Below are 15,349 nucleotides of genomic sequence, written 5' to 3'. Positions count from 1 at the left end.
AATCTTAACATTCCCCCTTAAGTTCAAGGTCTTGGAGAGACATTGAGCTTAGATCTCATGTAAGCAAAATGATCAAGTGAAAGTGGCTTAGTAAAAATATCAGCAAGTTGGTCTGAAATTGATACATGCTGAATTGTCAATTCTTTCTTAGCCACATGCTCTCGGATGAAATGGAGATCCAACTCAATATGTTTGGTTCTTGTATGATATTTTGGATTACTAGCTAAAGCCTCTGCACTCTTATTATCACAGTACAAAACAGGAGATGTGTCCAGCTGCACCTTTAACTCTTTCAGCATATAGGTTATCCATAATACTTCGGAAGTGGCTGAGGCAAGTGCTCGATATTCTAACTCAGCAGTGGATCGAGAAACAAGTGTTTACTTCTTTGATGACCAGCTTACAAGGTTTGAACTAAGGAACACATAATAACTTCCTATTGACCTTCTATCATCTGGATCAAAACCCCAATCTGCATCTGAGTAAGCTGTCAGAATAAGTGACCCTGAATGATGAAACTGGAGGCCAAAATGTGCAGTGCCTTGAAGATACCTAAGCAGTCTTTTGCAGGCTTACCAATGCAGAATAGTAGGAGCTGCTAAGAACTGACTGAGTTTACTGACTGTAAATGCTATCTCTGGCCTTGTTAAAGTTACATATTGAAGTGAACCAATAATACTTCTGTAAAGGGATGGATTCTCAAATGGACTGCTTAAGTCTTTTTTAAGCTTCTCAGAAACACTTATAGGAGTAGTGCAACTTTTACTACCAAGTATATTAGCTTTGCTTAGAATATCACAGATATATTTTGTTTGAGATAGATGCAACCCTTCAACTGATGGTATAACTTCTAGACTAAGAAAATAGCTGAAATCCCCTAGATCTTTGAGTGCAAACTCAGAACCAAGTTGCTTAATAACATTTTCTATGAGAACTGTATTTGAGCCCGTAACAAGTATATCATCTACATAGATCAGAACCATTACTATATCTCTCTCACTGTATTGAAAAAATAAAGAAGTATCAGACTTTGAAGCATGAAAACCCCATTGTAATAGAGAGTTCTTGAGCCTGTTATACCAGGCTCTTGGAGCCTGTTTAAGACCATATAAAGCTTTGTTTAACTTGCACACATGAGAAGGATATTGTGAATTAATGAATCCCTCAGGCTGATGCATATATACATCCTCTGTTAGCTCTCCATTTAGGAATGCATTATTTATATCTAATTGTCTAACTGACCAGTGATGTATGACAGCAAGACTTAAGATGATTCTGACAGTACAAGGTTTAACAACAGGGCTAAAAGTTTCAAAGAAGTCTATGACATATGTCTGATGAAATCCTTTAGCAACTATTTGAAGAGTTTTTTGGAGAATAACATGTTTTTTCACTCTTTTATTTGTCACGTAGGTAAGCAAATAAATATTTGAAGAGTAAAATTAATAAAAATTTTTGGAGATGCTCTTAAGAAGATGCTATTAAATTAAAGTAGAAGTACTGATTGTATTATAATAGTACTGTAGCATACAAAACATCAAATATCATTTTTCTTTAAAATGATATAAATACAAATGTTAAAAGAACATTTAATTAGAAGTAGATGTCTCTTCCTTGGGAGCAGATTTGCAGACTAAACTTCAAAACGAACTACCCCTAATTAATATGCAGTAGCAATCATTTACGGAGTTGCGGTACTGCCCTCATTTTAGACTCTGAGTTAGGTAATTAACAAATAAAACTTTGCCAACCAAACGACTACTTATTAAAGCTATAACCGACCGAAGAGGTATCAGCAAAACAAAATCTTAATGATTTTATTTATCTAATAATCTTGATGATAGGGCAATTTCTGATTTATATTGAATATAACTTTCAATCACTAAAAATAAAATAAAAATAAGTAATAATTAAGTGGATCGAATTGAGCCAGGTGTATTGTTTTTTTTCTTCTTATTTTTAATGATTGTAACTTAGAGAGACCCTAATGATAGAATGCTTAATGATCTGCCAATTTTTCAAAATAAAATCAATCAATTTATGCATTGATTCTTCTACCCTCTTTGGGTCTCAATCAATCAGTTGCAACTTGCACAACATGTGCCGTGTGAACTGTAACTCGCCGCAAAAGGCCAAATAATCAAAGCCTTATTCCCTTCTCTAGAGGGCAAATAAAAAAGGCCATCAGAATTTATGAATCTCACCTAAGCGATGCCCGTCGGTTAAATGCTTCATTGTGATAAAATATTATTTCTACTTTTCCAGCCTTAAAAAGGGGGGAAAAAGGTAAAGAATATTTTTCTTTACCTTTTAATTTGTTTTATTTATAGGTTCTTTTAAAAAATTGCTCTATTTTCTAGTTGTCTATAAAGGAAATAATTTATCTAAAAGAAAAGGAAATAAAAACGAGTATATTTTAGTGATAGAAATAGGTACCACCTGATGTGGGTTTGTTATTACCAAATCCACACCTATAAAAAATTTAAACTACCAAACTCACCAACAACCCACAACGAACTTTTTGCGAGTTTTCTCATTTAAAGTTATAAATATTAAAAAGTACTTTCAATAATACATAAAAAATAATTTTAATAATACAATATTCAATTCTAAATTTAATCAATGTAAATAAGAAATTAGAGTTTCAACATTAAAACAAATACACAAAATCTATTAATCTAAAATGAAATATTTTTTGGTGAGCAAATTATCATCACTTATATCAATGCTTTGTTCCATCATTTAATCATTATACAAGTATTGTCAACAATATTAACAAGTAGATTTTGTACAAATACCAGTACCATGAACAATAAATTAAACAAATAAAAACCCAACTTTAATAAGCAATCATTAGATTAAAGTCGTTAAAGCAAAACAAACAAAATCAATTAAATTAAAATAAAATATCAATAATATTAAACTTGAAAATTATAAAATTCTAATTATAAAAAGCTTACGCTCTGTGTGTGTGTGTCTATATATATACTGCAATGAGATTAGTTAGTTTTAAGAATTAAGTACTTTAACTTACATATATTTATGATTAAAAATTTTAACATAAGTTTTATGATTAAGATTAAAAACATATATAATTAAAATAAAGAATGCGAGGTTGGTGGATACTCGTGTAGGTATCCGGCAGATTTTTCTCTTAAATCCTGAATCCACCTATAATCCATAATGGGTTTAAGTTTAAAATACCAAACATTCCCACAACCCGCAAAATTACCCTCAGTAGGCAGGTTTTTACAGGCGAATTTGGATAAATTTATGAGTTCGCGGTTAATTTTACCATCCCTAATATCTCTATGTGTATATAATCATATAAATAAATATTTGTACACTGATAATGTTTACAAGGGTCCAGCTACAATGCAACTGTTGTTTCATACCCATTTTTTTTTGTCTTTTTGTGATCTAACCATTGGATCCAATCCAAGAGTTGCAAAGGTTATTCCAATGGCTTGGATGTTATCATTTGGTTATTAACAATGTGGTCCCTTATGTTTACTAAAAGAATAAGAAAAGATTAAATTTCAAAATTTTAACACATTGGTCTGTTAAATATTTTATCATCAAAGTTAATTTAGTAAACGAACATATTTATATATTAAAAATATGGATTGATTATTTTAACTTGCTAAAATACTCTCCACTTCCACTTACTTAAAATACCAATTATATTTTAATAATACTATTTTGTATTTAGTGTAACACAAAATTGGAGGTTTTACATAAATTTTGACAATATTAAAATAAAAAATAAATAAATATTAAATAAATGCTTGGATAGTCATTTAAATTCATTATAGAGTTTATAAATAATATTTTCAAAATAATAAATTTCTATACATAAATTTGAGATTATGTAAAATTACTTATACTTTATCCCACGTATGAAACTGATCAATTATTTATTTAATATGAAAACAAATAAATTATATAATATTTATTCTATTACTTAAAGAAAAAATTATAAAGAATGAAACTTAAATTTAAAATTGATTGAGAAGGAGAAAAAGAGAATAAATTTTTTTAGAATTTTAAAACCATTATATTTTAATTGGGTTTATTACATAAAATTATTAAAACTTATAGTTTTTATTATTTACAGAAAACAATGGGGATTGTTGAAGAAAATGCTAAATAAACTTTTTAGAAATTTAAAATTATTATATTTTAATTGGGATTTATTGTATAAAATTTTTAAAACTTATAATTTTTATTATTTACAGAATAATACAGGGACTGTTAAAGAAAGTACCAAAATAGTGTTTGGTACAACCGAGGTAAGATAGTTTTGCCCTGTTTATCATGATATTTAGATAAAATGAGTATTCAGATATCATACTTCTCACTGTTTTCAATAATCTTATTTACGCATTTAATTGGGGTTATTAATCGATTTGATTTTTACTTAGATATTCAAATTGGGCCAACAAAATTTGATTTAAGAGGTTTTCGTAATATTCCAATAATAAATGAGTGCACAAAAGGGCATAGCCTCCTAGGTAGCTAGGGAGCTTACTTTTACGGAAAGTTCAATTATTTATTGTCAAATTAATAATAATATTGTCATACGTAATCGAATCGATCCATTTGGTGGCAGTTATTTTAATAATTAGCAAAAATAATTCAGGTACCCATCATATTAAACCATATTTATTGAACCAGATAAGAATAATAAGAATGTAGCCACACGGACAGAAAAATGCAAATGAATTATTATTGAGTTAACATGCTACGAGGCTACGACTCGTGACTATAGTTAAACTTTATCTATATTCTTTCTTACAAAGTCAATTAAGAGGATAAAATAATCCATAAAAGAAATTACTTTCCTTATTCCTTTTTCCTTCCATAAACATGAAACCAAAAAAAAAAAAAAAAGATTTTTATGTAACATTTTTTTTTTCAAATGAAGTAACAACTTGAGTAATAGGATATTTTGAAGTTATGATACAACGAATTAGATAAAAAGCCCATCAATTAATTTGTTGTAAATTGTCATTCACATTTAATGTTGATCCATTGTCGAATTCACAAAGTAGCCTTAGAATATATGATTAAAGCCTTATTTGGTACTGAAAAATTATAAGTATAGATGACAAAACAATTTGTATTCAACTCGGATATGCTAAGATTCGAAATATTCGAATTCAGAAAAATATAGATCCGCACACTAAAAAATACATATTTGAATATTAAAATTGAAGATTCGTGCAAATTTAGATTCGGATCCTGATGTAAGTGTATCTAGAAAATTGGGTATTCAAATCCTAATGCAAGTCTGCATTATTTTCTAATTAATTAATTTATTAAATTATAATTAAATTAAAAATATATAAGTTAAATGAAAAAAAATAAACATATGTGGATTTGTGGTGGTGTCTTTATTTGTGATGGTTTTATATAGAATCTATGTCAATTTGTGGTGTTTTTATTTGTAGATATATGGTGGTGTTAGACTTGGATTTATATTATTTTTTACGTTTGATTTATGTTGGGGTACTTTTATTTGTGGATTTATGGTGTATTTTTATTTGTGGATGTATGGTGTTGTTGTATGCTATTCTAGGTGTTGAATTAGGATTGGATTTTATTTTATTTTTTGGTAAATTTGTTGAATTTTAAATTATATTTGAATTTATTATGCAGATTCGGATATCCGAAAAATTTGTCCGCAATCCACACGAATATTACCTGCATTCGAATCCACATATTTTTTGCAGGTCTGGATTGAATGCAGATCTTAAAATATCAATCCAAATCCAAATATGAATGCATCTACATCCAGATCCGAATCCCGATTTTTGCCATCACTAACTATAACTTCATAATTGTTGTTGAAAAAATTATATTCATGAAATAAAAGTTAATAGTGTAAAATAAATATAATTTTTAAATAATAATTTTGACGACATTAATAAATTTATTATAAGTTTTTCATTATATAAGTGTGAGATAAATCAATTTTACTTCTACCAAATATTATTATAATTTTTTAAGTTATAACTGTACAACCTTAATATCAGACAAATTCTTAAGCTTCAATTGTATTGTAGAGTTGTAACTTAATTTTAAGTCAAGAATATTGAGAAATTAAAATTGATAGTACTTAATAAATATGATTTTAAAATTAGTTTTTAAATAAAATAATATGAAAATATAAAATTTTCATTAATTGAACGTAGATTAAAATTATATGAATAATTAAACTATAATAACAAATATTTACCAAATATTAAAAATAAGAAGAGTAGCCATGTAGCTAGCAGTAGCCCAAAATACCAAAACCAAATCTCTGTTACAAACTTATTAGTAGTTTTGAAAGTGGATCATGACATAAGAGCCCCTAAACTTTTCAATTTTCACAAACAAAAATACAGTTTTCCATTTGTATCACATAAATCCCTGACTAGTAACTTCGCTTGGATTGACTATTGACTTCCAACGAGATAACTACAAACTACCCTCGCAAACCTTAATACAACGTGTCTGTTAATCTGTTATTTCTACGACTTATCATATTAAAAAGTTTTAGGTAATGCGCGACTTGTCAAACAAGTTTTACTCAGGAGTGAAAATAATACGATTGTCAATTCAGTCACTGCGAAATGTACGACTCGCCGGTTGTTTTAAACTGTTGCACGTCTTGTCTTCGAGTTTTTTACTCTTTACTCAAAAAAAAAAAAAAGGTCACAGCTCGAGTCCGAACCGTGAAAGCCTAAAAAATTTAGAAAACAATTTATTAAAAAAAAGAAAAAGAAAAAGCAAAAAGCTCAAAAAACAAAAGTGTTTCTGTTCCCCCCAATCGAATCAGCCAAACAAGACCCGAAACGAAGCTTCAAAGTTTATTGAAAAAAATAATAATAAATAAAATAAAAAAACACAGAAGCGACTTCCCCTCCCGTCGCCATCACTCGTCCCTTCTTCCCTCTCTCTCATCTCTCTTTCTTTCTTTCTTTCTTAAGTAAATCACTTTTTTAAACTCAAAAGCACGTTACGAAGCGAACAAAACATTCACTTGTCTCTCTCCCTCGACTCCAAACACAGCCTTTAATGCGGGCTCCTTCCCTCTTCCCTGTCCAAGCATCATCATCATCATCCGCACCGTTTTAATCTTCTCTCTTTCTATATTCTATTTTCTAGCATCATTGCTCTACTTGAAATATGCAACTTGACTATCCGTTTTGGCCTTTCACTGTCGTTCTAGAGCTTCTTTATTCGTCCTCTTCCGCCTTGTAATTTAGGTACTATATATGTATTTTTTTTCGTTTTATACTTTTAATTTGTTGTTTTAGATCTGATTTAGTTCAAGTTAATCAACATTCTTCAAATTGTAAATTTTTGAAAATTCATTTTTAAAATCTCATTATTGAGTTTCAAAAAGCTTTTATTTATTTTTTCTTTCCCGGATTTTATTGTTAATCTCCCCCGCAAAATCTTGAATTTATCTATTTTCTAACGATATCTTTGCTGACGGTTATTCTTGTTATGCCTTTGACTTGATTAGGGTTCCAGTGACAGCAGGCTCGAAACTGTGCCGTTTTGGGAGGCTGAAAAATGGAGACTAGAATGAAGAAGTATAGGCAAGTGAGTCCCGAGAGAGCCAAAGTGTGGACGGAGAAATCGCCCAAGTATCATCAGCTGACTCGCAAAGTGCCGGTTGTTTACTATATTTGCAGGAATCGCCAGCTCGAGCATCCTCACTTCATTGAAGTTCCATTATCGTCACGGGACGGTCTCTACTTGAGAGGTAACTATTTGATTGATTGATTGATGAAATTATGAAAAATGCTGACGTTTTGGTTGTTCGTTTATTATTATTATTATTAATGAGAATTGTGTGTTTTGTGCAGATGTGATCGATAGGCTTAATGTTCTGAGAGGCAGGGGGATGGCTTCTATGTACTCATGGTCTTGCAAGAGGTAAATCTTTTTAACTTCTTGCATTCTCCTGATTGGCTGCTGATAAAACTCAGGAAAATCATTTAGAATTTCGAAAATTGGAAGCCTTGAGTTAGTGTTTATTGGTGGAGCTTCGGGGCTGTAATTTTGTTGGTATATATACATGTATGCATACGTATTTTTAACCTTAGTTTTCCTAGAAACCAAACGGATCCTCATTTTGCTTTTACTAATTTTGGGTTTATGGGTTGATGCAGAAGTTACAAGAATGGGTTTGTGTGGCATGATCTATGTGAGGATGATCTGATTCTTCCTGCCCATGGAGATGAGTACGTCCTTAAAGGTTCAGAGCTCTTTGATGAATCTAATTCAGGTGAATTAATTCAGTAATATTTTTCTTTTAATAGTTTTATTTACATAGAAAAGAATCTTCCCTCATAAACATTAATCTGCACAGGTCGTTTCAGTCCTGGTGTGACTACTAAAATTCAAAGCCTGAGACAATTAACAGCACCAGAACCTGCGTCTTCTAGAAGCCCGGACGATTCCTCATCGTCTTCAAGCATGAATGAAAAGGGAACTAAACATTCCCAAGACGATGACCTTTCTCCTTCTGTTCACCATCCGGGCTCTTCTGGTGTGTCACCCGATTCCACAGCTGGGAAGAGTTCTTCCTGGGGAGGTTCTCTAAGCTTGACCGAGTATAAGATTTATAAGAACGATGGGTTAGCAGATGCTTCAACACAGACTGAGGAAAATGTGAACAGAGCTAAACCAAGAGAAACCTGTACTAGGGGTGTTTCTACTGATGATGGATCAATAGAACCAGAAATTACTGCATCTTGTCAAAAACAGGTTCCGTGTGTAAAAGAGAATTCTGAGATATCTGGGCATCAAGTTTCGGTTTCTCCTCCTCCATCTTCCTCTAGTGCATCATCTTCTGGTGGGAAGACTGAAACTTTAGAATCCTTGATTAGAGCGGATGTTAGTAAAATTAACAGTTTCAGGATTCTTGAAGAGGAAGAAATTCGAATGCCAACCAATGCAAGGCTCAAGGCTACAAACATGTTGATGCAATTGATTTCCTGTGGTTCGGTATCCGTGAAAGATCACAGTTTTGGTGTTATTCCAACCTACCGACCAAGATTTTCCCATACAAAGTTTCCATCCCCATTGTTCTCTACTTCTATAATGTTTGGAGATCTTGATTGCTTGTCTGACAATCCAAGGTTGATGGGCCTGAAATTGGAAGACAAAGAATATTTCAGTGGCAGCTTGATTGAAACAAAAATCCTCAAGGAAGAAGGAGATGAACATAATGCTTTGAAGCGTTCTTCTTCCTACAATGCCGACAGGTTAGACTGGCTCTACCTCTTGTAGTATCAATGTTTTGAATCCTTTCCTAGAAATCAGTGAGTGATGATGGCTATACATGATTTGGGAAAATAAATTCATGCGATGGTGGATAGCTTCATGTCTAGTTAAGTTGTATAAATAGAGTAATTTGGAGTGCCCCCAATGCTTGTAGACCATTTTTTTTTAAGACATCCCAGATTTAATGTGTCAAAAAAAAATTGATATTATCAGAATATGTTGTTAACTCGATTGTCCATAGGTGTTTTCACCAAACTATTTGGCTTTCTTTTGAGAATTCTGAGATAACTAATCAGTAAACTATATATAGCACAATCTGTTATGTGAGCAAGCTTGAAAATGCTCTAGAGGGACATCTGAGAACCAAGCTTGGTTTGATCAGTCTAAGGTCGAACAACTAATCCTGGGTTGAGTTTGCTCCTCCTCTCTAGGTGTGGGAATTGTATAAATAGTAACCAGTAGGAACATAGCACTCTTCCCAGGCAATTTTTCTTTCTGCTCATGGAAGAATTATGATTGCAGAATTTCTAAGCAGTTGGATACAGTCGAGGACAAAGAGGAGTCAAATTCTGGGCAATTGAAATGCATTCCTCGCGCAATCAAGGCTTCTCTAGGCAAGCAAGGACGAAGTGAAGCCATGAGATCCCCTGTTCCTGACAAACCTAGAAACTCCTCTGATAGGGTTGACAGCTCACAAACTGTATCCGGTGGCACATCCAATGGTAGTAGTAAAAGAATCACCGAATCTGTTTCAAGTAAAAAACCATCCAAAAGGCTGGATTCCTTCAGAGAAGAGGAGGAGAAAGTGATCAAAATTGAAGAAAGTTAAGTGTTGACTCCTCCCATTGTTCTAGTAGGTTCTCAAATTCCATATTTTCTTTTTAGTTGCCTAATTTAGTTTGATTTCCTTCCAACAGGCTTGCTTCAGGAGCTCGGGTTATAATCCAATCCAAAGTGCCAACTGACACCGTTGTTGGTTGCTCTTAGAGAGCATTTTGCCATCTAGCAACAGGATCACTTTCGGTAAAATCCTGTTTGTTGTATAAAACCAAAAGTTTGTTTTGAATTCAAAATGATGGAAGTTTTCTGGAGGGTCCATGTGACAAATTTTGTACATCTGGAAAGTTAAAAAAAGGTTAAAAAAAAGAAGGAAAGGTAGAAATCACTCATTTCAATGTAAAGTGATTTCATTTCACTTGAGGTCCTACTTCTAGTGGACCATTTTGTTTTTAATTATTGGAGCAAAATTTATTAGTCAGCTTTCTCATGGGAGATTTGTTCTTTTTTGTAACTACAGTTTCAATCAATATCATCCTTTTGCCGTCTTGCTGTTAATGGCAACGGCAAAAGAAGAAAGAAGTGCCTGGTTATATCATACATCTAGCTTAGATTAGTGTGAAATTGAAGTTGAAATTTGAATGAAACTGCACTGTTTCAGCAACCTGGGGAGCAAAATTTACCAATCTCATTATGGCGCACGGGATTCCTTTACTCCGTTGAAAAACAAAGCAAGATGTTCGGAACTCAGGATCCTATGTGGTTGACTCCCATCTCCATTCAACAAAGCAGAAAAGCGCTTCCCTAAAACGCAGAAAGCTGCTTTTATAAGATAAATTTTAAAATTGTCAAAAGGCTCCTTTTGCTTAAACTCATGATTATCTTTCACAGTCAAACCTAAGCTTCCGGCTTGAGGTTGAGCATGGGCCATTGCCCATACCCCTAGGAATGTTTGTGGTCCGAGACAAATCGCCTTGCATTATGGGGTAGCTGGGTGGCTGGAGGCAATTGGGGTCATGGTGCTGCTAAAAAGGCAGTAACCACGTGCAAGACAACTTTAATGATAATCAGATTTTTTTTTTTTTAAACCTCAAAAGAAAGATCGAGGTCATAAATGACCTGTCTCCTCCGTCCTCTCCTCTGTAATGGTGATATTTAATTAGACTCCCGTTCTTTGTTTAGGACAGGGAAGCCTGGAAGACCGACAACAACATACTTTACGAAAACTTGGCACTTACTCAAAGGTCAAAGCGAAAATCAGAATGAGGTGGGGGAAAGAAAAAAGAATTCAAACTCGGCAAATAGTGTACATACTTGAACAGTTGGGTAATTGAAAATTTGAAATGGCCATTACATTATATGGCATCGATATCGAAGGACTCGAAAAATGAAAAATTCAATGGTGAGACCGAGAGAGCCATATAATACCCACATGGGTACATAACTGGATCCAAATTCAAAACCTGAGGTCCTGACCGCATTTTGTTTTTATTCTTTCAAGAATGTGTGCTTAACTGTTAGTCCCAATTGGGCTTGAGACGCTGCCACATTAAAAAATACGCACATTTTTGGTCGTATGTCTGCATATAATAATTGCACAACAAAAGTTGAAGTTGTCCGTTGGTGGGAAGTGGGGAACCTAACAAGCATTGCATGCCTGATGTTTCTGCTCACTTCAGTCTTCTCTATTTTTTATGTTTCTTTCGTTTTGCGTCTTCTGTGTTTTGACCGTTTGTATACATTCTCTATATTTGAGTTTATAGTAGACACATTACTGCCAAAGATTTGTATTTTCAATTTAACAATTATTGCTTTAACCGATTCAAGAAAAAGTCAACTTGAAACTCAACTTCAGCACCCCATCAATAAAAAGAAAATGTCTAATCAACGGAAACCACATCTCCCTTCTCCTTCGGCTTCCCCTTCCCCTTCCCCATCTCTCTGAGGAGTTTAACCTTAAGCCCAAATGAGCTTAAGGCCCCAGCCCATGGCTGCAAGTCCAATTCCAAAGCTTAGTTCAATACCTTCTTGCATTCGGGTGCAGTGAAGTCTCCCCGTATTTGACAGGTCAATCATAGATTTAGAGTTTTACAGATGCTAGGCTGACACTGTTTTTAATGCCAATTCCTGGAAATGCACGGTGCTATTGAGTTGTAAAGACTTTTCTATCCATTTATAAGACAAAGCAAGAATGAATCAAGAGAACAACTGAATTCAACCCTTTTACTAAACACGCTTTGACTAAATTCCTACTAACAAAGGTGTATTTACAGAGATATAACATTGATCACACAGACATTGATAGATCTAGAATTCTGAACAGTATAGCTGTTTTCCTGCTGCTACAGAGGCATGTTGTTGGTAATCCCAATGATGGGAAAGAATGGTTAGTTCATCCTGAAGCTTTGACTTTCTGGAGCTAACTCACAATCTCAGCCACCCCAGATGAGCATGTAGTTGCCGTATCTCCTCTTGTTTGTCTTGTATTGTAGGACTTGCAGCTGAGGCATTTATGAGCTATAACGTGGAACTGAACATGTGAGTTTGCACCGCAGTCATTGCAGAGAATCCACACCTGATTAAAAAAGATAGCCGGTTATAAGTACGATTGGTCATCTGTGATTGATTAATGAATTATGCATTGTTTTATTTACTTACCATCTTATTTTGGTACATTGCTGGCATCGGAGTTGAGGCAATCTGGATTGGAGGAGTTTCAGTAAACCACGTGTTAAGAAATGAAGCAAGTTAAAGAGAAGCAATAAGTAGAGATATCTTCTTTCTTGCTAAGCAATAGGAAATTGCTGGTTTACCTCCTGATCGATCTTTGACCACAACTTGGACATGTCCCAGAGGGACTTTGAGCAAACAGGGCATGTGTATCTGCAAGATTAAGAAATAGATGAGATTTTAGTAACTGAAGAGTTAGTGAAGGACATGAGATGATTTTAAGAGTTAGTGAAGGATATGAGATGATTTTAGAGGTGCAAATGGCAAAAAAATCTGGACTTATTTGTGCTTACCGGTAATGCTTTTCCATCTCTTTCAAACATTCTAAATGTATTGTGTGTCCACAACGTAAGACGGTAATATCTTTCATGGTGTCAAATATAAACTGCAAACCAAAATTGTAGAAATTGTCATTGACATTCAATTCTGGAAACATTTTGCTTTAGAATTCAACTGTATGGATGATCTTATTACCTCAAAGCAAATGGGGCAATTGTGGTGCATTGCTCTCTCCACACAACGATGTTTATCCTTCATTTCCTTTGAGTAGCAACATCCTGAAACAGCAATTGAAAAATTTATTGGATAGTGAGTTGCAAAGAATCATTAAGAATGAAAGAAACAAAGATGTAATTGGAAAGAAATTTGGTTTCGTCTCACTTACCACAAGTTTTACAATGGAAGAAATTATCCTTGCCTCCAGTTCTGTCAAGCAAATCACAGTGGAGATTAGATTCCAGAAAAATATTCGTAGAAGATAATTTGATGCCGACAGAAGAATGATAATATGCTTATTAGCTATAGTTCGATAAGAACAAATGCGTATAGCAAAAGAAAGCAGGGATAGAGAATCTCACCTGCAGATTCCACATTCATCACAGTGGTATTGATTCTTTGTTATCTGAAATTGATCACCAATGTGGCACATGAATAATCATATAAATAGCAAACAAAGATTTCACAAGATAAACATACAAGAAGATATCTAGAAACTTACATCATCATCGAAGAATTTGCACTTTGCACAATAGTACTTCCCCATACAAACTCCACAGTTTATGCAATACTGTTGAGCCTGATACAGTACAACACAAGAAATCAAAACCCAGATACAGTATTACTTTCAAAATTTGGCTCTATGTTGTGTCTACAAAATTAATCAAGCTAGTATTGTATCATGTTTAGAAGACTCACATCTTGTTCCGTGCCGCAAAGGGAGCAAATAACCTTCAAGTTAAAAGAGATATAATTAGATAAAAAATCAAATAAGTATCTGATTACGTATCAAGACCAAACAGTCACAGTCGTCAAACTTAGTCCACAGAAATTCATGTCTAGGTGAGGTTGATATCAATTTGTGTAACAAAAGTACAAAAGTATAGACAATTTTGTACAGCAAGACTTATTAACAAATGTCTCACTCCTAACTGGTCCAAAGTTTATCCTGTTTCTTTTTCCATGTCCGTATCCTCACTACAAAGAATCCAAAGATTCATATCGATCACAAAATCCACCAGTGTTTCCAGATGCAGGAACGTGCAAAAAGAAGCAAAAAAGAAAAATCCAAAGCTAAAAAAAAAAAAGACTCAAATTGACAACCACAAAGGCAAAAGCAAGTAAGCAATCGTATCAATGCATATCAAAAGTTGAAGAAATTAAGATATTTTGCAAACCTTTTCAATTTCATGGCGTGGGATATCATGACGATCAAGAGGATTGGTTTCCAGAGAATTCTGTTCATACATAATTCAAAAAAAAAAAAAGATTAAAATAAGCTTTAAAAAAATAAATAACTAATCAAATTAGCAAAATTAAAGAGAAAAGCAAAAAATCATATCTTTCATACCTTAGCTTCATTATGGCAATGCCTGCAATTAAAAATGTCACCACAACAAGGTGCTCTGATCTTGCATCTCCTCTTATAGTGTGAGCACCTATCACGCATAACACAAAAAAATTTCAATAACAAAGTTTCACATATTCAAGAAATTTAAACTTTCCATAAAGAAAAAATCATTAAAGAAAATGAAACATACCCATAATTCCCAGATCCAATCTCCATCAAAGACACTTCTTTTTCCTCAAAATAAGTACCTTCTGATTCATAAGACGACCCCATTTTCTTCAGCAACCAACAAGACATTACAAGATAAAAAGAATGAACCGGGAAAAAAAGTAGGAAAAAAAAAACACTTGTGATTTTCTTTCGGAGAGATGGTGCTGCTGAAAGCAAGCAAGCAGTGTAATGAACAAATTGCAGCGGTTTAAAGAGAGAGAGAAATCAAGCGGTCTTTATATGGTTGCTTCGTGCGTGTGATTTCAACGAGCTGACTCGGAAACACGTAATGCCGCAGCTTGCTCGATATTTAATCTCACCAGCTATTATGATACTAGCTAGCGTTGAGTCAAATATCAATCAAATCTCAATCTTCCTTAATTAGCAATCCTCTTCTCGCTGTAGTAATAAATAGTAGTCAATATATATATATATATATATATTTTTGGGTAATATTAATTGCTGAGTTTTGGCTGAGTTGGAGGAACCGAGTCGGGG

General features: G+C 33.4%; 2 protein-coding genes across 2 annotated transcripts; one reads left to right on the top strand and one right to left on the bottom strand.

Moving 5' to 3' along the window:
• Positions 1–6,971: 6,971 nt before the first annotated feature.
• On the top strand, positions 6,972–10,555 carry LOC18035402 (protein UPSTREAM OF FLC). Its single transcript, XM_006424391.2, has 7 exons — positions 6,972–7,256; positions 7,520–7,762; positions 7,866–7,935; positions 8,172–8,287; positions 8,372–9,269; positions 9,811–10,113; positions 10,206–10,555. The coding sequence occupies exons 2-7, from the start codon at positions 7,570–7,572 to the stop codon at positions 10,273–10,275; spliced, it is 1,650 nt and encodes a 549-aa protein (XP_006424454.2). The 5' UTR covers positions 6,972–7,256; positions 7,520–7,569; the 3' UTR covers positions 10,276–10,555.
• Positions 10,556–12,211: 1,656 nt separating this feature from the next.
• Positions 12,212–15,349, bottom strand: LOC18034368 (E3 ubiquitin-protein ligase RZFP34). The gene is made up of 12 exons (XM_006424387.2): positions 14,832–15,349; positions 14,642–14,729; positions 14,469–14,528; positions 13,990–14,022; positions 13,793–13,870; positions 13,653–13,696; positions 13,460–13,500; positions 13,270–13,352; positions 13,089–13,180; positions 12,879–12,948; positions 12,724–12,765; positions 12,212–12,640 (listed from the first exon to the last, which is right to left on the bottom strand). Exons 1-12 carry the CDS (start codon positions 14,936–14,938, stop codon positions 12,485–12,487), a joined length of 894 nt encoding a protein of 297 aa, XP_006424450.1. The 5' UTR covers positions 14,939–15,349; the 3' UTR covers positions 12,212–12,484.

This window comes from Citrus clementina, unplaced genomic scaffold (genome assembly GCF_000493195.1).
Source record: "Citrus clementina cultivar Clemenules unplaced genomic scaffold, Citrus_clementina_v1.0 scaffold_8, whole genome shotgun sequence".
NCBI classification, from domain to species: domain Eukaryota; kingdom Viridiplantae; phylum Streptophyta; class Magnoliopsida; order Sapindales; family Rutaceae; genus Citrus; species Citrus x clementina.
Note: the sequence above shows the minus strand (reverse complement) of the source record. Positions and strands in the feature narration are given on the sequence as shown.

What these genes read in the sequence shown, in the direction of transcription:
- LOC18034368 (XM_006424387.2), bottom strand. Translation starts at nt 14,938, where the DNA reads ATGTCTTGTTGGTTGCTGAAGAAAATGGGGTCGTCTTATGAATCAGAA. An exon ending in CACGCCATGAAATTGAAAAG is followed by an intron (nt 14,023 to 14,468) that starts GTTTGCAAAATA and finishes TTTAACTTGAAG; the next exon opens with GTTATTTGCTCCCTTTGCGG. An exon ending in GCAAATTCTTCGATGATGAT is followed by an intron (nt 13,697 to 13,792) that starts GTAAGTTTCTAG and finishes GATCAATTTCAG; the next exon opens with ATAACAAAGAATCAATACCA.
- LOC18035402 (XM_006424391.2), top strand. Translation starts at nt 7,570, where the DNA reads ATGGAGACTAGAATGAAGAAGTATAGGCAAGTGAGTCCCGAGAGAGCC. An exon ending in TACTCATGGTCTTGCAAGAG is followed by an intron (nt 7,936 to 8,171) that starts GTAAATCTTTTT and finishes GGGTTGATGCAG; the next exon opens with AAGTTACAAGAATGGGTTTG. An exon ending in GTGATCAAAATTGAAGAAAG is followed by an intron (nt 10,114 to 10,205) that starts TTAAGTGTTGAC and finishes TCCTTCCAACAG; the next exon opens with GCTTGCTTCAGGAGCTCGGG.